This window comes from Hyperolius riggenbachi, chromosome 4, assembly GCF_040937935.1.
Source record: "Hyperolius riggenbachi isolate aHypRig1 chromosome 4, aHypRig1.pri, whole genome shotgun sequence".
NCBI classification, from domain to species: domain Eukaryota; kingdom Metazoa; phylum Chordata; class Amphibia; order Anura; family Hyperoliidae; genus Hyperolius; species Hyperolius riggenbachi.
In genome coordinates, this window is record NC_090649.1 from 14,948,292 (window position 1) to 14,968,015 (window position 19,724).

General features: G+C 45.2%; 1 protein-coding gene across 1 annotated transcript in view; it reads left to right on the forward strand.

Annotated features, from left to right (window-relative positions):
* The window catches only part of LOC137504550 (vomeronasal type-2 receptor 26-like), a 30,452-nt gene extending 17,445 nt beyond the window's left edge, over positions 1-13,007 (forward strand). The window contains exons 3-4 of the mRNA XM_068233131.1: positions 9,736-9,859; positions 12,052-13,007. Coding sequence (XP_068089232.1) covers positions 9,736-9,859; positions 12,052-13,007 — 1,080 coding nt within the window. The remainder of the gene's footprint in view (positions 1-9,735; positions 9,860-12,051) is intronic.
* Positions 13,008-19,724: the final 6,717 nt, after the last annotated feature.

The following is a 19,724-nucleotide window of genomic DNA, read 5'->3' on the forward strand; positions in this document are numbered from 1 at the left end:
CCTCTATGCTAGTACGCATGAGGCTGCCTACTGCGCAGCCGCATGCGTACGGGTATGGAGGGAGCCCCTGTGATGCGGATAATTGTCTGCGTCCGCCAGAAGTGACGGGCCCGGTAACGGCGGTTCCAGGAAGCAGAAGATGGCGGCGTGGGAGCGATACAGGCTTATGGGGCTGGAAGAAGCCCCAGGTGTGTATAAAAGCCTTTTTCATTTTGCAGGCTCCATTCCTCTCTGGTTCCCTTTAATCACTGAACAGCTTATCACTGTGTGTACAGCCCTTGGTAGGCCAGCCCAGCAGCAATGGAGCACAGCACACACTCTGACTGTCAGACAATGACATCAATCAAGCTAATTAACGATTAACAAATTTGTAGTGATAGTGAAGGGGTTAATCACTGAACAGCTTTCTGTTTATCACTGTGTACACACTTGGTATGTCAGCAGTAGCACTGGAGCATGTCTCTCAGTGAGCATTCAGCAAGCTAAGGACGATATTTCTAATCATGGCAGCCCTCCTTATTACACAGGGGGGCTGGCCAGTGTTCCTTTCTGTGATTGGGTGCCAGAGCTTAGGCTGGGAGGCCTCTGATTGGCTCAATGAGGTCAGGTAGGGCTGGCCAGGGTTCCCTTCTGTGATTGGTTGCTAGGGCTTCTGCTGGGAGCCCTCTGATTGGCTCCAGGACGTCATCACCTTAGTTACAGTATTTTGTATCAGGATATCTGTGGATATCCGCGAATATCCGGGTTATGCGGCCAAATATCCGCAGATATCTATCCGGATTTGGGCCCAGCTATCTGGAATCCGTATCCGGTCAGATAGCGTAAAAATGGTCGGATATCCAGGTTACCCGGATATCCGGAATCTGGATGAGCAGCACTGTGAATAATAGCTATGTCTATTTAATGGGCACATGCCGTATTGTAGACTAAGCTTCCTGTTATGTCCGCCCCTCTCAGTACGGTGCCGGTATAATTTTTTGTCAAGTCGAATCCTGTTGGTTGAGGAAGAGGCAGGTTAGTGACAGCCCTTCCGCCCTGTTACCGCCCTGTTTCCACCCTTTCCCTCTCCCTGCTGTCACACCATCCTGACCCTTCGTTATTTTTTTAACTACTGCCCAGCAGCGGGGAGTGGCGAAAATGATCAGGCTGAACTAGGGGGAGAACAAGGAAGAAGGTGAGATGTTTATTTTATTACGTTTTGACTGCATCACAAATCTACTTTAAAGGACTTACGAGGCCAAATTCTGCCCCCAAACCTAAAAAAATGTAACTACCTGCATGAGTTTGTATGGCACAGAGGACGCCGTCCACGCCCTCCGTGCCGTTCCGCCTGGTCCTTTCTGCACAATAGCCCCCCGAAAGGCTGCAACCCCACGATCCGGGTCAGTATCTGCGCAGTCCGCATAGCCACTACTGCGGCTGCGCAGCTCCAGGGCCAACCCCCTGATCCACGTAAAAGGCAGCGTGGATCGGAGGGTTGGCCCTAGAGCTGCGCAGCCGCAGTAGCGGCTATGCGGACTGCGCAGCCGTGGCCAGCTCCGGCGGCCATCTTTCTGCAGGCTGCAGATCCCGACCCGGACCGTGGGGTCGCAGCCTTTCGGGGCGCTATTGCACAGAGGGGACCAGGCGGAATGGCACAGAGGGCGCGGACGGCGTCCTCCGTGCCATACAAACTCATGCAGGTAGTTAACTTTTTTTAGGTTTTGGGGGCAGAATTTGGCCTCGTAAGTCCTTTAAAGAGAATCTGTACTGTCTGGTTTGTACAATAAAAAACATACCAATTGAGTCACTGTGATCTCCTGGATCCCTCTTTGCCGTTTCTGCCACTCCCCGCCGTGATCCTGGCAAATATTACGCAAAATGAAGATCAAATGCAAAACTGTAATTCATAACTAAATGATGTGAAATTTCATGAAAACTCAATTATCTGTTGATCTATCAATCTATCAATAATGATAAACACTATTGTACAGTGCTGTGAAAAACTATTTGCCCCCTTCCTGATTTCTTATTCTTTTACATGTTTGTCACACCTAAATATTTCTGCTCATCAAAAACCGTTAACTATTAGTCAAAGATAACATAATTGAACACAAAATGCAGTTTTAAATGATGGTTTTTATTATTTAGTGAGAAAAAAAACTCCAAATCTACATGGCCCTGTGTGAAAAAGTGATTGCCCCCCTTGTTAAAAAATAACTTAACTCCGGTTTATCACACCTGAGTTCAATTTCTGTAGTTGCCCCCAGGCCTGATTACTGCTAGTGTTGGGCGAACAGTGTTCGCCACTGTTCGGGTTCTGCAGAACATCACCCTGTTCGGGTGATGTTCGAGTTCGGCCGAACACCTGGTGGTGTTCGGCCAAACTGTTCGGGGTTCGCCGAACTGCTGAATGCATGGCCGAACAGGGCCCCTGTTCGGCCGAACAGGGCCCTGTTCGGCCGAATACTGCCCCCCATGGGGTCGCAGGCATAAGGGGGGAGCATGCCCCGATCGCGGGGGGGGGGGTCGGAAATTCCCCCCACCCCCTCCGCTAGCGCTCCCCCCTCTGCCCGCTTCCCCATACAAAAAGTTTAAAGCAAGTTCAATAGTACCTGGTGGCACTGGCTGGCAGTGGAGTGAGGAGGAGGAGGAGTCCGAGTAGCAGAGTGACGTTGAGGCCGGGCAGCGGGCGGTTCAGCGCTAGTACCCTTGTGGTACTTCCGCCCTTTCTCTGACCTCACGTCCTCGTATGCGTCATCACGCAGAGGACGTGAGGTCAGAGAAAGGGGTGGAAGTACCACAAGGGTACTAGCGCTGAACCGCCCGCTGCCCGGCCTCAACGTCACTCTGCTACTCGGACTCCTCCTCCTCCTCACTCCACTGCCAGCCAGTGCCACCAGCCCAGGTACTATTGAACTTGCTTTAAACTTTTTTTATGGGGAAGCGGGCGGAGGGGGGAGCGCTAGCGGAGGGGGTGGGGGGAATTTCCGACCCCCCCCGCGACCGGGGCATGCTCCCCCCTTATGCCTGCGACCCCATAGGGTCCCCAAAATGGGCATGTTCGGGGGTCCCATTGACTCCCATTGAGTTCGGCGTTCGGGCCGAACATGCCGAACATCTGGCCCATGTTCGGCCTGTTCGGCCCGAACCCGAACATCCAGGTGTTCGCCCAACACTAATTACTGCCACACCTGTTTCAATCAAGAAATCACTTAAATAGGAGCTATCTGACACAGAGAAGTAGACCAAAAGCACCTCAAAAGCTAGACATCATGCCAAGATCTAAAGAAATTCAGGAACAAATGAGAACAAAAGTAATTGAGATCGATTAGTCTGGTAAAGGTTATAAAGCCATTTCTAAAGCTTTGGGACTTCAGCGAACCACAATGAGAGCAATTATCCACAAATGGCAAAAACATGGAACAGTGATGAACCTTCCCAGGAGTGGCCGGCCGACCAAAATTACCCCAAGAGCGCAGAGAAAACTCATCCGAGAGGTCACAAAAGACCCCAGGACAACATCTAAAGAACTGCAGGCCTCACTTGCCTCAATTAAGGTCAGTGTTCACGACTCCACCATAAGAAAGAGACTGGGCAAAAATGGTCTGCACGGCAGATATCCAAGGCGCAAACCACTTTTAAGCAAAAAGAACATTAAGGCTCATCTCAATTTTGCTAAAAAAACATCTCAATGATTGCCAAGACTTTTGGGAAAATACCTTGTGGACCGACGAGACAAAAGTTGAACTTTTTGGAAGGTCCCGTTACATCTGGCGTAGAAGTAACACAGCATTTCAGCAAAAGAACATCATACCAACAGTAAAATATGGTGGTGGTAGTGTGATGGTCTGGGGTTGTTTTGCTGCTTCAAGACCTGGAAGGCTTGCTGTGATAGATGGAACCATGAATTCTACTATCTACCAAAAAATCCTGAAGGAGAATGTCCGGCCATCTGTTCGTCAACTCAAGCTGAAGCGATCTTGGGTGCTGCAGCAGGACAATGACCCAAAACACACCAGCAAATCCACCTCTGAATGGCTGAAGAAAAACAAAATGAAGACTTTGGAGTGGCCTAGTCAAAGTCCTGACCTGAATCCTATTGAGATGTTGTGGCATGACCTTAAAAAGGCGGTTCATGCTAGAAAACCCTCAAATAAAGCTGAATTACAACAATTCTGCAAAGATGAGAGGGCCAAAATTCCTCCAGAGCTCTGTAAAAGACTCTCTGCAAGTTATTGCAAACGCTTGATTGCAGTTATTGCTGCTAAGGGTGGCCCAACCAGTTATTAGGTTCAGGGGGCAATTTCTTTTTCACACAGGGCCATGTAGGTTTTGAGTTTTTTTTCTCACTAAATAATAAAAACCATCATTTAAAACTGCATTTTGTGTTCAATTATGTTATCTTGGACTAATAGTTAACGGTTTTTGATGAGCAGAAACATTTAAGTGTGACAAACATGCAAAAAAATAAGAAATCAGGAAGGGGGCAAATAGTTTTTCACAGCACTGTATTTACCGTATTTTTCGGACTATAAGACGCTCCGGACTATAAGACGCACCCAGGTTTATGGGGTAAAAACCAGGGAAAAAAAAAAAAACTAATCCTAGGTGAGTCCATGGTCCAGGAGTGTCTTATGGACCTTTCCTCCCCCCCAAAGATGTCTCTGTCTAAATTACACTTACAAGCTACACCCCTGCTGCCCCCATAGCTACACTGCACTACACAACAGCCCCCATCCTCCCCATCTACATTAATCAATCACTACAATTACATTTCAGGTTCTCACCAGCCCCATGGTGGCAGTAGCTGGGTCCGGTCTGGGTGTCCAGGATGCAAATCATTCAATTGTGGTGAGCAGAGGGGAGGCAGCAGTGTGATCCATAGTAGCAGCTGTAATTACCTGCAGTACATCACCTTTGATCTTAAACTTTAATTATGCCCCGCGGCAGCCCGATCCCTGAAGTAGCCGCTGTTATTACCCGCAGTGCTTTACCATAATCTTAATCTTTAATTGTGCCCCGCTGCGCTTTACCTTTGATCATTAATTGTGCCTCGCTGCGCTACCTTTGATCTTTAATTGTGCCCCGCAGCGCTTTACCTTTGATCTTTCATTGTGCCCCGCAGCAGCGCGATCCGTCGTCCCCGCAGCAGTGAGATCCACAGCGCTTCCAAGCGGCATTGGAGCAGCCGCTGTAATGATTTGCAGGGACTGTCACGTTGTACGGCTGCCTCTATCTTCATGCCCAGCATCAGCGCAATCCCAGCTGACAGGCACATCTTCGGCCGCTTTAGTGGCAGAGTCCTCAGAGGCTTCCGTACTGCCCTGTGTACTGGCGCCCTCTCATGACCACGTGCGCCGCAGGTCATGAGAGGGCGCCCCAGTACGGAAGCCTCTGAGGACTCTGCCACTAAAGCGGCTGAAGATGTGCCTGTCAGCTGGGATTGCGCTGATGCTGGGCATGAAGATAGAGGCAGCCGTACAACGTGACAGTCCCTGCAAATCATTACAGCGGCTGCTCCAATGCCGCTTGGAAGCGCTGTGGATCTCACTGCTGCGGGGACGACGGATCGCGCTGCTGCGGGGCACAATGAAAGATCAAAGGTAAAGCGCTGCGGGGCACAATTAAAGATCAAAGGTAGCTCAGCGAGGCACAATTAATGATCAAAGGTAAAGCGCAGCGGGGCACAATTAAAGATCAATGGTAAAGCGCAGCGGGGCACAATTAAAGATTAAGATTATGGTAAACACTGCGGGTAATAACAGCGGCTACTTCAAGGATCGGGCTGCCGCGGGGCATAATTAAAGTTTAAGATCAAAGGTGAAGTACTGCAGGTAATAACAACGGAGTGGAAACACTATGGATAGCGCTGCTGCCTCCCCTCTACTCACTTCAATAGAATGGAAACAAGTGCCAGGATAGGTAGGTTTGTGCTACATTCGGACTATAAGACGCAGTAACTTTTTCTCCCCACTTTTGGGGGAGAAAAAGTGCGTCTTATAGTCCGAAAAATACGGTATTTATGATTGTTGTTGTTATTATTATTATTATTATTATTATTACTCCCAGCTGAATTTGTATCTGAAGAACTTGCGTTTCCGGACTCTGGGCGGAGAGGAGGTGTATATTAACAGAGACGAAAATTCTCCCGCAAAGTTTGAGATTTTAAATTTTGTGATTTGGCCAAACTCAAGTAAGGAAACTAAGACTGTTGGATATTATTACCAGAATGCTGATATTTCCCAAATACATATCGATAGAAGCGCCATCCACTGGAATCGACTATTCACTCAGGTAGGTCCAAAAATGAAGTTCTCTGCAACAGACACACTTCTGTCTAAAGTTTGCTAAACCCCTAATCTCAATGTCAGATTCCATCCTCTGACAATTTGCCAAAATACACATCTCTAAGTTAGTCAATAAATGGTTTCATCCTGATTCAAAACGTCTTGATTTTACTGATGGCTAACCAGGTGCTACGCTCTACTGCTTCCAAATTACAACTACAGGTAGTGTTGGGCGAACACCTGGATGTTCGGGTTCGGGCCGAACAGGCCGAACATGGGCCAGATGTTCGGCATGTTCGGCCCGAACCCCGAACTCAATGGAAGTCAATGGGGACCCGAACATGGCGCAATACGGCCCCCCTATGGGGTCGCAGGCATAAGGGGGGAGCATGCCCCGATCGCGGGGGGGGGGGTCGGAAACTCCCCCCACCCCCTCTGCTAGCGCTCCCCCCTCTGCCCGCTTCCCCATAACAAAAGTTTGTTGAAAGTTAATACTAGTACCGGTGGCTGGCTGCTGGCAGTGGAGTGAGTGAGGAGGAGGAGTCCGCCTAGGAGAGTGACGTGTTGAGGCCGGGCAGCGGGCGGTTCAGTGGTAGTACCCTTGTGGTACTTCTGCCCTTTCTCTGACCTCACGTCCTCTACGTGATGACGCATACGAGGGTACGCGTCACGCGTACCCTCATATGCATCATCACGTAGAGGACGTGAGGTCAGAGAAAGGGCAGAAGTACCACAAGGGTACTACCACTGAACCGCCCGCTGCCCGGCCTCAACGCGTCACTCTCCTAGGCGGACTCCTCCTCCTCACTCACTCCACTGCCAGGCCAGCAGCCAGCCACCGGTACTAGTATTAACTTTCAACAAACTTTTGTTATGGGGAAGCGGGCAGAGAGGGGGAGACCTAGCGGAGGGGGTGGGGGAAATTCCACCCCCCCCTCCCGCGATCGGGGCATGCTCCCCCCTTATGCCTGCGACCCCATAGGGGGGCCGTATTGCGGCATGTTCGGGCGAACAGGGCCCTGTTCGGCCCTGTTCGGCGGGCATTGAATAGTTCGGGCGAACCCGAACTAAAAAGGCCGAACACCATCAGGTGTTCGGCCGAACTCGAACATCACCCGAACAGGGTGATGTTCTGCAGAACCCGAACAGTTGCCCAACACTAACTACAGGGAGAACTATGACATTCTGCAAACCCCATGTTTTCAAGATTTGAAATATGAACACAATCAATAGATGAGTTGAAGCAACTTGGTACAAATTTCCAATGCTTCTCCTTGTTTTTGTAGAGTAAAAAAAAAAGCCACCAAGCCCCTGGTATAGGTAGCCAGAGAAGCCAGGCAGCCAGAGGGGTCTCCCAGTACAGGTAGCCAGAGGTACTAGGCAGGGATGATCTCCAACATTAAGGTGGATCTGAGGTAAGTGTTTACTCATTGCATAATTGTGTTCCTTTCCTATTGTTTATAGGGCATTCCTCAAGCCAAATACTTTTTTGTTTTGTTTTAATACTCTAATTCCCTATAAACTAAACAAGCCACGCCCACAGCTCCTTTTGTGCCTTGGCTCTGTAGCAAGGGCTTATGGGAGATCAGTCTGGGCAGGAGGAGGAGGAGGTTACTAGCCATTGATTTCAGAGGCAGAGGGGAGGAGGGAGGAGCAGAGGGGACTGAATTTACACACAGGCAAACTGATAGCATCTCCAGCCCTCAGCCTGTGACAATGTGACAAACAGAACATGGCTGCCCTCATTGTATCACAGGAATAAATAACCATAAACTGTTGAAGCTGTTTGCAGCTAGGTATGCTTTGTAAATCTAAACTTTAGATAAGATATATAGACAAGCTACTTATTATACAGTAGTGAGTTTTTCATCTCGGATCCGCTTTAATCACGAGTAATCACGAGTGATTACTTGTGATTCAAATGAGGATTACTGACAGAAGAATAGTGGGTACAAGTCAAAAAAAAATATTTTCTGAAAAATTGCTTGCAGTTTTTGAGAACATCGATTTTAAAAATGCAAAGAAAAAAATGTTTTTTAAACTCAGAAAAATGACAGTTTAAAAAACATTTTTCTTTGCATTTTTAAGCATATTTTTTTCTCAAAAACTACAAGGTGATTTTGAAAAATTCTTTCTAACTTGTACCCACTGTTCTCCTCAAAGGATACCCGAAGTGACATGTGACATGATGAGATAGACATGTGTATGTACAGTGCCTAGCACACAAATAACTATGCTGTGTTCCTTTTTTTCTTTCTCTGCCTTAAAGAGTTAAATATTAGGTATGTAAGTGGCTGAATCAGTCCTGACTCAGACAGGAAGTGACTACAGTGTGACCCTCACTGATAAGAAATTCCAACTATAAAACACTTTCCTAGCAGAAAATGGCTTCTGAGAGCAAGAAAAAGGTAAAAGTGGGAATTTCTTATCAGTGAGGGTCACACTGTAGTCACTTCCTGCCTGAGTCAGGACTGAGTCAGCCACTTGCATACCTTCTATTTAACTCTTTCAGGCAGAGAAAGAAAAAAAGGAACACAGCATAGTTATTTGTGTGCTAGGCACTGTACATACACATGTCTATCTCATTATGTCACATGTCACTTCGGGTAGCCTTTAACATATGTAGCAATTTTGGTGACAATAGCATCTATGGGGACTTTGCTATTAACCACTAAAGTCAATACATAATTATGCGAAATTTCGCGAAAATTACACAAAAATTTACGTGGAATTAAGAAATATTACTATTACATACAAAATTAATTGTGATTTTTACCTGAAAGTGTGCATTACGATTACGATGCGTAATTGCAAATTTCAATGCGAAATTTTGCAAATGCGAAATTTCGGCCCACTTCTACTAATAGCAGTATTAGTCTGTGAGTTCTCAGGGAGAAAAGTGCTCTACAAATGTTTTGTTGCTGTTGTAGCCTAGTACAAGCCTCACTGACGCACAAATCAATGATGATGATTTATATATAACACAGGTCTACGCTGCCACTATAGTATCCCCAGCTGACAGTGATCTCCGCCTACACTAGCACCCAATATCCTGGGGAAATGCTGTAATTTACTGAACTAGAATTCTGCTGCTTCCTCACCAGCAAAATGATCTAGCCTGGGGCATTGCTTGGATCCTATAAGTTGTCCTCAGCATTTGTAGAACATTTTAACAGGCTCTATGGACCCATCAACCTTGAGGACCACTGGTTCCGAGAATGGGCATAAAGATTAGCATAAATACGAACATTTGGCCTAAAAAAAATGTGAACAGACACAATTGTGCTGTTGCTTGGCCTAGGGGAGTTCTGAGAAGGACTTGGGAGGTTGGAGATGGACATCTCAGGCAAAGCTTAGGAGGAACTGACAGGAGTTAGAAGGGCTGTTTGCATAAAACACACAAATAATTCAGAGGTGACTGCAAAATGATTGCCTAAAAATAAGTCTTGGTTTTCTTCTCTCTCAGACACCGACCTCTGCGTGTAGCTCCAGCTGCCTCCCGGGGTATCACAAGATTCCCATGGAAGGTTTTCACAGATGCTGCTATGCCTGCCGTCCCTGCCCAGAAGGGGAAATCACTAACAGGACTGGTGAGTGACTCCAAGAACAAATTTCCATCTCATTATCATGAAGACTTTGCATCACCAGAAGAACAGAAGAATAAGGCCACATTCACAGAGGGGGATGTTGCGGTGCACTGCATCAGACAAGATTATTCCTAATGTGATGCAGTTATATTGCATTCACACTGGCGCATAAGCAGTGCAGTGGAGTCCATTGGCATAACACGATGCATGCAGTGCGGGCAGTGCGGTACTACATAGCATGTGTGCTAACAGGTGGAGTGAAACATACTTTGTATGCACCATATGTTTCACTGTATGCGTTGTACCCCACATATAATGTTCAATATGACTGTTCCCCTCAATTGCACTGCAATCCTGCTTCTGCAAAATGTGTAATGCAATGCCCCACTGTGTACATAGACTAACTGTTAAAAGAACCAACAATGCTTAAAAACCACTTCAGCCTAACTGGACGAGTATACATGTCCAGTGTAGTTATCGAGGGTGCACCACCAGTTTGTTACTAAACGAGTCACATGTGGTATCATTTTAACCGGGCCGAGTTGTAGAATACATTTTGGCGTGTTTTAAAGCTTGGACCCACATAAGAAATAGGTACGGACAAACTCAATCTAATATAAAAATGAATTTTCAAAATTAATTTTCAAAATATTATCAAATTGTGAAATTATTAGTAAAACTACACAAGACATATGGGGTAACATTTTAACCATGATAAATAGTAGAATACATTTTAGGGTGTTTTAGATTGAAGGGCTATGTCCTGTGTATTCTTTCTAGTAACAAACTGAATCAAAAGCAATAAAACATTTGTATATACTGTACCAAAACAAACACTTGTAAAATGAAAACAAAAGTGAAAGAATATAAAAGAAAATAACTATATTGTTACCTTAGGAACTTGGCTTTTTAAATATGTATGCCGTGAGGGTATATTACTGTTATTTTTGCAAATAAGATTTTGTAATCATCGATAGTGTACAATGAGAAAGCAAAAAACACAAAACATAAAAAAGACACCTTTGTTTCCAAAAACAACATTGTCACCATACATTGTACTAGGAACAGAATCTAAATGTTGTAATAACCAGGGTGGATAAGCAAATAAAATGTTTATGTTTTACTAATAGATAGCACTGTTTATTGTAAAGCTATAATGGATTTAAATGGAGAAACAGTGTGTTTTTTTCAATTTTTTCGCTTATTTTCCCTTTAATAGAAAATAAGGTAATTACTAAACAAAAATATCACTCACTAAAAGCCTAATTTTCCTGAAAAAACAATACACAGATTATTTAGCTGTAATAAGTAGTAATAAAGTTATTGGCGAATGAATGGGAGCAGCACTGACTGGTGAAAATTTCTCTGGTCCTGAAGTGGTTAAACAATCTTCAGGTATATCTCACAGATGAGGAACCACTAGCTTGCTATGATATGGACTGCTTGGTCCTCTCTGAAGCACCCGGTGACTAAATCCCAACTTCTGCAAAAGCCAAAATCCCTGTTTTGGGGAGAGTTGAGCCGATACAGGTATTCACTAAGACAATGTTGAAAATTTCTGTATTTAATCCTGGCTTACATAGTTACATAGTTACATAGTTATTTTGGTTGAAAAAAGACATACGTCCATCGAGTTCAACCAGTACAAAGTACAACACCAGCCTGCTCCCTCACATATCCCTGTTGATCCAGAGGAAGACGAAAAAACCCTTACAAGGCATGGTCCAATTAACCCCTAAAGGGAAAAATTCCTTCCCGACTCCAGATGGCAATCAGATAAAATCCCTGGATCAACATCATTAGCCATTACCTAGTAATTGTAGCCATGGATGTCTTTCAACGCAAGGAAAGCATCTAAGCCCCCTTTAAATGCAGGTATAGAGTTTGCCATAATGACTTCCTGTGGCAATGCATTCCACATCTTAATTACTCTTACTGTAAAGAACCCTTTCCTAAATAAATGGCTAAAACGTTTTTCCTCCATGCGCAGATCATGTCCTCTAGTCCTTTGAGAAGGCCTAGGGACAAAAAGCTCATCCGCCAAGCTATTATATTGCCCTCTGATGTATTTATACATGTTAATTAGATTACTGTTCATCAAGTCTTTTAGCACCATCATTGAAAGCCTTGACCTTGCAGTTTAATAACTTTTTATCAGTACTGTACTATTTTTGTTTCATTTATTTGCTTTGTAGATATGGAGAAATGCTTGAAATGTTCTGATGATGAATGGTCCAATGAGAGAAGAGATAGCTGTATTCCGAGAATCATTGAGTTCCTCTCTTATGAAGATACGCCGGGCTTGTGCCTTGTTGTGGTTGCTGCATTGTTTTTTCTTTCAACCTCTGTTGTGTTTGGTATATTTATGAAATACAAAGGCACGGCAATTGTAAAAGCCAATAACCAGAACCTCAGCTTCATTCTTCTCCTCTCGCTGAGCTTATCCTTTCTGTTTCCTCTGCTGTTCATCGGACGTCCTACAAAGATGTCTTGTCTCCTCCGACAAGTTGCTTTTGGCATTGTTTTTTCCATCTCTGTTTCTTCAGTTTTGGCTAAAACAGTCACTGTTATTTTGGCCTTCAGAGCTACAAAACAAAACTGGACACTGAGGAGATGGCTGGGGAGACATCTCTCTATTTCTCTTCTAATTATCTGCTCATCTGTACAAGTTGTGATCTGTGTCTTCTGGTTGACCTTCTCACCACCTTTCCCAGAACATAATACCCAGGTGGAAGTGGGGAAGATAATACTGCAGTGTAACGAGGGCTCCACCACTGCTTTCTACATTGTTATTGGCTACATGGGATGTTTGGCTTTGTTGAGCTTTATTGTAGCATTTTTAGCCAGGAAACTTCCAGACACCTTCAATGAAACTCAGTACATCACCTTCAGCATGCTGGTCTTCTGCAGTGTTTGGATTGCCTTCATCCCAGCCTACCTCAGCACCAAAGGGAAGTACATGGTGGCTGTGGAGGTCTTCTCCATCTTGGCCTCCAGTGCTGGACTCCTGGGCTGTATCTTCATTCCCAAATGTTACATCATCCTCCTGAGACCAGAACTGAACATCAGGTCTAAATTAGTCACAGAGCGAAAACTGAAGCAACCAACTAAGCAAAACAATTATCTTTGTAGATCACTTTATAATTACTGAGTGAACATCAGTGTTCAGTCATGTTGTAGACATGGAGAAACTATGTGAACAGTTTGAAATCCTTTTTTTATTTTTTGTATATTAAACTTTTATTAAAGCAAAAATAGCTAAATATATTCAATACTCCAGAAATTAAAGAAAACATCCAAGCTGTACAAAAAAAAAAAAAAAACTCCATTTACCTGGGGCTTCCTCCTGCCCCTGGCAGTCGTTCTGTGCCCTCACCGCAGCTCCTCTCACTCCCGGTGTCCTGCGCTGAAGAAGCCAACCTCACCAGGTCGGCTTCCGGGTCAGCTTCATGTGCGCTCCACGGCGTGGGTCACGTGGTGTACATGACGTCATCGGGTCTCTACTGCGCAGGCGCAGAACTACTGCAACCGCAGTACATGACCCGCGCCGTGGAGTGCACATGAAGCCGACCCGAACGCCGACCTGGCAAGGTCAACTTCTTCAGCGCAGGGCACCGCGAGGGGGAGGAGCTGTGGTTGAGGGCACAGAATGACTTTCAGGGGCTGGAGGAAGCCCCAAGTAAGTGGAGTTTTTTTTTTTGTCAGCTTGGACCTTCCCTTTAAGTATACCATGGACTTGATTCACAAAAGGGTGCTAACTTAGTTAGCATGCCTAACAGCCCCTTAGCACATTTAAAGCCCTTTAGGACGTGCAAAGTTTCATGTGCTAAGTTAGTGCACGCAAAGTTTAGTGCTGCACAGTGCGCACGAAACGTCACACCGAGTGAGACTATAATGTTGCACCGGATGCGCATAAACCGTCACACCGGGTGCACCCGAAACATCGCACGGCACGATGTTTTGGGCGCACCCAGTGCAATGTTTTAGGGGCAGCCATTGCAACACTATAATCGCACCCGGTGCGACGTTTCGTGCGCACAGAGCAGCGCTTAAACTTTGCGCACGATCAATAAAAGCTTTGGGCGTGCTAACTGCTTAGTACCCTAGTCAGCACTCTCAAAGCTTTTAGGCGTGCTAACTGAGTTAGCACCCTTTTGTGAATTGAGCCCCATGTCAGGGACAGCATAATAAACTAGGCATTTCGGAAGCGTTGAGGAAAATCTGAAAATATTCAGGAGGCCTAATTCAGGTCAGTAGGTAAATATGGACGATATCTGTTATACGATAAATACACAGATTAAGCAAAAGTGTCTGTAAAATATCATATAGTAGCACAGCTATAGTAGCACAGCAGAAAGGCATTTTGTTTTCAGGCATTGAGGTGCGGTGCAAATTGTCCACCTGTAGAAGAGCTAGAAAAACAACTACGTAAAACCGAACATTCCCATGAAGAGAGCCTATAGGTTCACAAACATCAAAATTGCCAAATAATACTATGAATTTCCCACATTTCCAGAAAATGTCAACAATTCCAGCAATTCCAAGCAGGAGCACTTAGAGTAACAGGCATTGTCTGTAGTCTATGGACTTTTTGAACTCTGCTCAAGCTGCCCACGTTTTAACATAGACATCCGGGCAGTGGTACTTATCCGGATTCCGGATAACCCGGATATCCAACCTTTTTTCAGCTATCCGATTCGAATTCCGAATTTCTGTGCAAATCCTGAAAGCTATCTGCGGATATTTGGTCGCATACCCGGATATCCGCAGATATCCGGTGGATATCCGAATCCGAATACTGTAACTAAGGAGATGACATCATTGAGCCAATCAGAGGGCTCCCAGCAGAAGCCATAGCAACCAATCACAGAAGTGAACCCTGGCCAGCCCCATCTGACCTCATTGAGCCAATCAGAGGGCTCCCAGCCTAAACCCTGGCACCCAACCACAGAAAGGAACCCTGGCCAGGCCCCCCTATATAATAAGGAGGGCTGCCATGATGAGAAATCTCATCCTTGCTTGTAAATGCTCACTGAGAGACATGCTCCAGTGCTGCTGGCCTAGCAAGTGCTGTATACAGTGATAAACCTAAAGCTGTTCAGTGATTAACCCCTTCACTATCACTACACTATTGTTATATTGTTAATTAGGTAGCAGCTAGCTAGCTTGATTTCATTCAGTGAGTGACAGTCAGAGTGTGTGCTGCAGGGCTGCTGCAGCTGCTATGTGTCTTTGTGTGTGCTGTGCATAGATCAGGCCAGCTGCTGCCTGCTGGCCAGCTAGCCTTATCTACAGTATAGGTTAGGTTAGGGAATAGGATTACTGTGTTATTCTGTAGTTAGTACTACTATAGTACTGCAGTCAGTGCTAGTAGTTGTTAGAGTAGTAGTACTACTGTGTTAGCTTACTACAGAACTGCTGTGCTGTGAGCAGTGCTAGTGTGACAGTTAGTGTGCATTAGTGTCTTCTCCTCTGCTGTCTGACTGTCACTCAGCACTTGGCACTTTGCATTTGGCACTTTGCATTTGGCACTTTGCACGTGGCACGTGGCACTTTGCAGGTGGCACTGTGCACATGGCACTTTGCACGTGACACTTTTCCCTTTGCACGTGGCACTTTGCACTTGGCACTTTGCACTTGGCACGTGGCACTTTGCACGTAGCACTTTGCACGTGGCACTTTGCACTTGGCATTTTGCATGTGGCACTTTGCACTTGCATATGGCACTTTACACGTGACACTTTGCACATGACACGTGCCAAGTGCAAAGTGCCACGTGCCAAGTGCAAAGTGCCAAGTGCAAAGTGCCAAGTGCAAAGTGCCAAGTGCAAAGTGCCACGTGCAAAGTGCCATGTGTCAAGTGTAAGTGCAAACTGCCATGTGCAAAGTGCCACATGCAAAGTGCCAAGTGCAAAGTGCCACATGCAAAGTGCCAAGTGCAAAGTGCCATATGCCAAGTGCAAAGTGCCAAGTGCAAAGTGCCACGTGCCAAGTACAAAGTGCCACGTGCCAAGTGCAAAGTGCAAAGTACAAAGTGCCACGTGCCAAGTACAAAGTGCCACGTGCCAAATGCAACGTGCCAAGTGCAAAGTGCCACGTGCCAAGTACAAAGTGCCACATGCCAAGTACAAAGTGCCACGTGCCAAGTACAAAGTGCCAAGTGCAAAGTGCCATGTGCCAAGTACAAAGTGCCACGTGGCAAGTGCAAAGTGCCACTGCCAAGTGCCATGCACGGCATGCTCTTGGCAGACGTTACACCTGCTGCTGCTGCATTGCCCTGCTCCTGCTGCCTTTGCTGCTCCCACCGCCAGGCCAGGGTGCCACAGGCCACTGCTGCTGTGCTGATACCACCTATATTTAACCCAAAACACAATTGCTGCATCATTTTTTGAAGGTTTCTGGGCTGAAAACTGTCATGTCCCAGTTGTGGGGTTGGACTTTGGACACAATGTGCGCTGCACGACCGCTGTCTGGAACCTAGTCCTGATGTTAATTGACCGCCATTTTTTTTGGGGGGGGGGGATTTTAAGCCCCCACATCATCAATGTGTGTTTCCCTTTAAAAACATGATGCTACATGCCTCATTTACCCTAAAAAACGTTTTAAAAGCAATTTAAAGGCCACGTCCGGTTTCCCTATTCAGATATCCGAATCCGACCGAATATCCCGGATACTGGAGTCAGGTATCCGATTCTAATTGGGTACCCAAAAGTTCGGATCCAGATATCCCATCCGGATCCGGATATCTGGGTATCCGGATCTGGATCAATTCGGATTTTGAAAAGGGGTATCCGAGCACCCCTGCATCTGGGCCCTTATGCAAGTCAGTTTTTCTCCTGAGATGTCTCCTAGGTGATATTTTCACAACTTGTCATAAAATGCCACTTAAGCCACTAGCAAGCAAAGAGAAAAAAATACTGGAAATACATGTAACTGCTTGTTCACAAACTTTTTGGTACTTTTTCAATTGTAAAATGCTGAAAAGTTATCTCCTAGGAGAAAACTCAGGTGAAAAAATGAATTGCATATGGGCCCTGCTCTGTCGTCTGATGGGAGAATGATCTCCTCAATGTCAGCAATATAATGTATTCTTTTAAAGAGAAACGTTAACCCGTCATTGAACTGCATCCCAATCAGTAGCTGATACCCCCCTTCCCACAATATTTACCTTTTCCCGAATAGACCATCAGGGGGCGCTGTATGGCTGATATTGTGGTGAAATCCCTCCCACAGTGTGATGTCATGGCCATGGTGCTGACAGTTTGCTGTCTGTGAACCTCGTTGCATTGTGGGAAATAACAGCTTTTACTAACTGCCAAGCAAGCAGTATCTCCTTCCCTGCACAGGACTCTCAGTAATGAACATTCCGCACAGATCACCTGGCAGGACTAAAGGTGTCACCACCAGTGATAAATGTCAGTATGTCAATCAGGGGGAAGAAAGATTTTACAATGGGCAAACACTGAATAAATAACCTATAAATGAATATTATAAAAGATAAGCAATTTTATTCATTTTTGTTAGTTTCACTACAGTTCCTCTTCAAGACAGAGCCCCATTTGCAATTCACTTTTTCTCCGGAGTTATCTACTACCGTGTTTCCCCTAAAGTACGACATCCCCTGAGAATAAGCCCTAGCAGGAATTCCTAGCATGCTTGAAATATAAGACATCCCCTGAATGTAAGCCCTAGCAGCAGCCCACATGACACCAGCCAGTCACGCTCAATGCAAAGCCTGGATACAGGAGAGCAGCAGTATAATGGGAGTTCTATAGTCCTGTATATGTGTCAGGCAATTTGTGTTTTTGTTGGAGCCAGTGTCACGGAACAGCCGTGAGAAACGAAAACGCAACCGCAATTGGGGTCCTGCCTCGATTGCTGTTGCGCTGCCAAATCAGAATCTCATGTCTGTGGATACCAGGAAGTCCAGCCTGGGGGGTCTCTGCTGTCTTCATAGGAGTTAGTTAGCAGAGTCTTTTCATGGAACTGGCCCTGTGACTTGCTAATTTAGCCAGAGGTGTAAAACTCAGTTTGACCAAGCTGATCTCACTCAGATGCTAATTAACCAGTTCGCATTCAGTCGTTTTTCGCTTCATGCATCCGAACAATGTTCACCTCCCATTCATTAGCCTATAACTTTATTACTACTTATCACAATGAACTGATCTATATCTTGTTTTTTCCGCCACCAGTTAGGCTTTCTTTGGGGGGTACATTTTACTAAGAGCCACTTTACTGTAAATGCATTTTAAAAGGAAGAATAAGAAGAAAACGGAAACAAATCATTATTTCTCACTTTTCGGCAATTATAGTTTTAAAATAATACATGCCTCCATAATTAAAACCCACGTATGGTATATTCCCATTTGTCCCGTTTATTACACCATTTAAATTATGTCCCTATCACAATGTATGGCGACAATATTTTATTTGGAAATAAAAGTGCATTTTTTCCGTTTTGCATTCATCACTATTTACAAGCTTATAATAATAAAAAAAAAAAGAAATATTTCATCTTTACATAGATATTTAAAAAGTTTAGACCCTTAGGTAAATATTTGTGTTTTTTTTTTTTTTTTTTTAATTGTAATGTTTTTTTTTTTTTTAATTAAACATTTTATGTGGGTATTTTTGGGAGGGTGGGATTGAAATTGTATTTTTTTTTTTGTAAATATGTGTATTTTTATTTTTATTTAACATTTAGATGTAGTTTACTTTTTGGCCACAAGATGGCAGCCATGAGTTGTTTACAGTGACGTCACTCTAAGCGTACCACGTACGCTTAGAGCGACATAGGAAGCAGAAAAAGCGTAGCTTCCGAGAGAAGCTGTCGCTTTTTCTGCGGGGGAGAGGAATCAGTGATTGGGCACCGTTGCCTGATTCACTGATTCACTGGCTAACAAACCGCCGGCCGGGAGCGCGCGTGCACGCGCGCGATCGGCCGCGTGGACGCGCAGGAGCGCACATGGCTTCCTGGACGTGAGTTTCACGTCCAGGAATGTCAAATAGTTAAGAACCACAAGGCCAGTGTCCTGCCTTTGGGGAAGACAGGATGAGCCCACAGCTCACACCTCAATGTAAATTGACTAGCAAATGGGGCTTCCTCCTGCTCACCAGACAAACTGTCTCCAGGGGTTAAAATGATGAAGCATGGGAATTATGATTTCTGCTGATTAAAGGAAAACCGAGTATCACCCAGAGGCGGGAGGAGTGTATCCGGATCCGTTGAAATTGGACCAACGTCTCGGTATACAAATCATAATCATACCTCCTTCGGTTAGGGAGTTATGGGCCCCTCGGTAACCATACGCCCTAACACCCGCATCCAAGGTATCATAATAATCGGTGGGTTCTGGGGATCAATAATATGTAATTATTATTTGTGTGCCGGCCGCGTAGGTCGACCTAGAGAACATGTCAGGGTTATGAGGCTGGTGAAAGCCTCTGCCCAGATGTGATTACCATAGTCCGGCCCGGGGGCCGTCTCTGGAAGCCCGCCTCTGAACTCAGCTCCATTAAAAGTGAATGAGCTGCCCGGGCAATTTAGTTCTCCACATTCCATCTATATGAGAATGGTCTGCTGCCAGTCAGAGGACACATGGTTGGTGGCCATCTTGCTGAACTTTGAATTTTGCTCTGAAACAAAGAACTTTGCAGGAACTTGAAACCATTTTGCTTGGATTTTTAATTGAGCTGAAACAAAGGATTTTACCAAGGACTTTAGGATTCTTCCCACAAAAAGAACATCTTCCCATGAACTAAGTATTTTTCTCGCTTGCTTTTATTTTTCATACTGGCTATTACTGTTTTAGTAATTGTTGATTGTAATAATTGTCTGTATATATTAATTATTTATATTGCCCGTAAA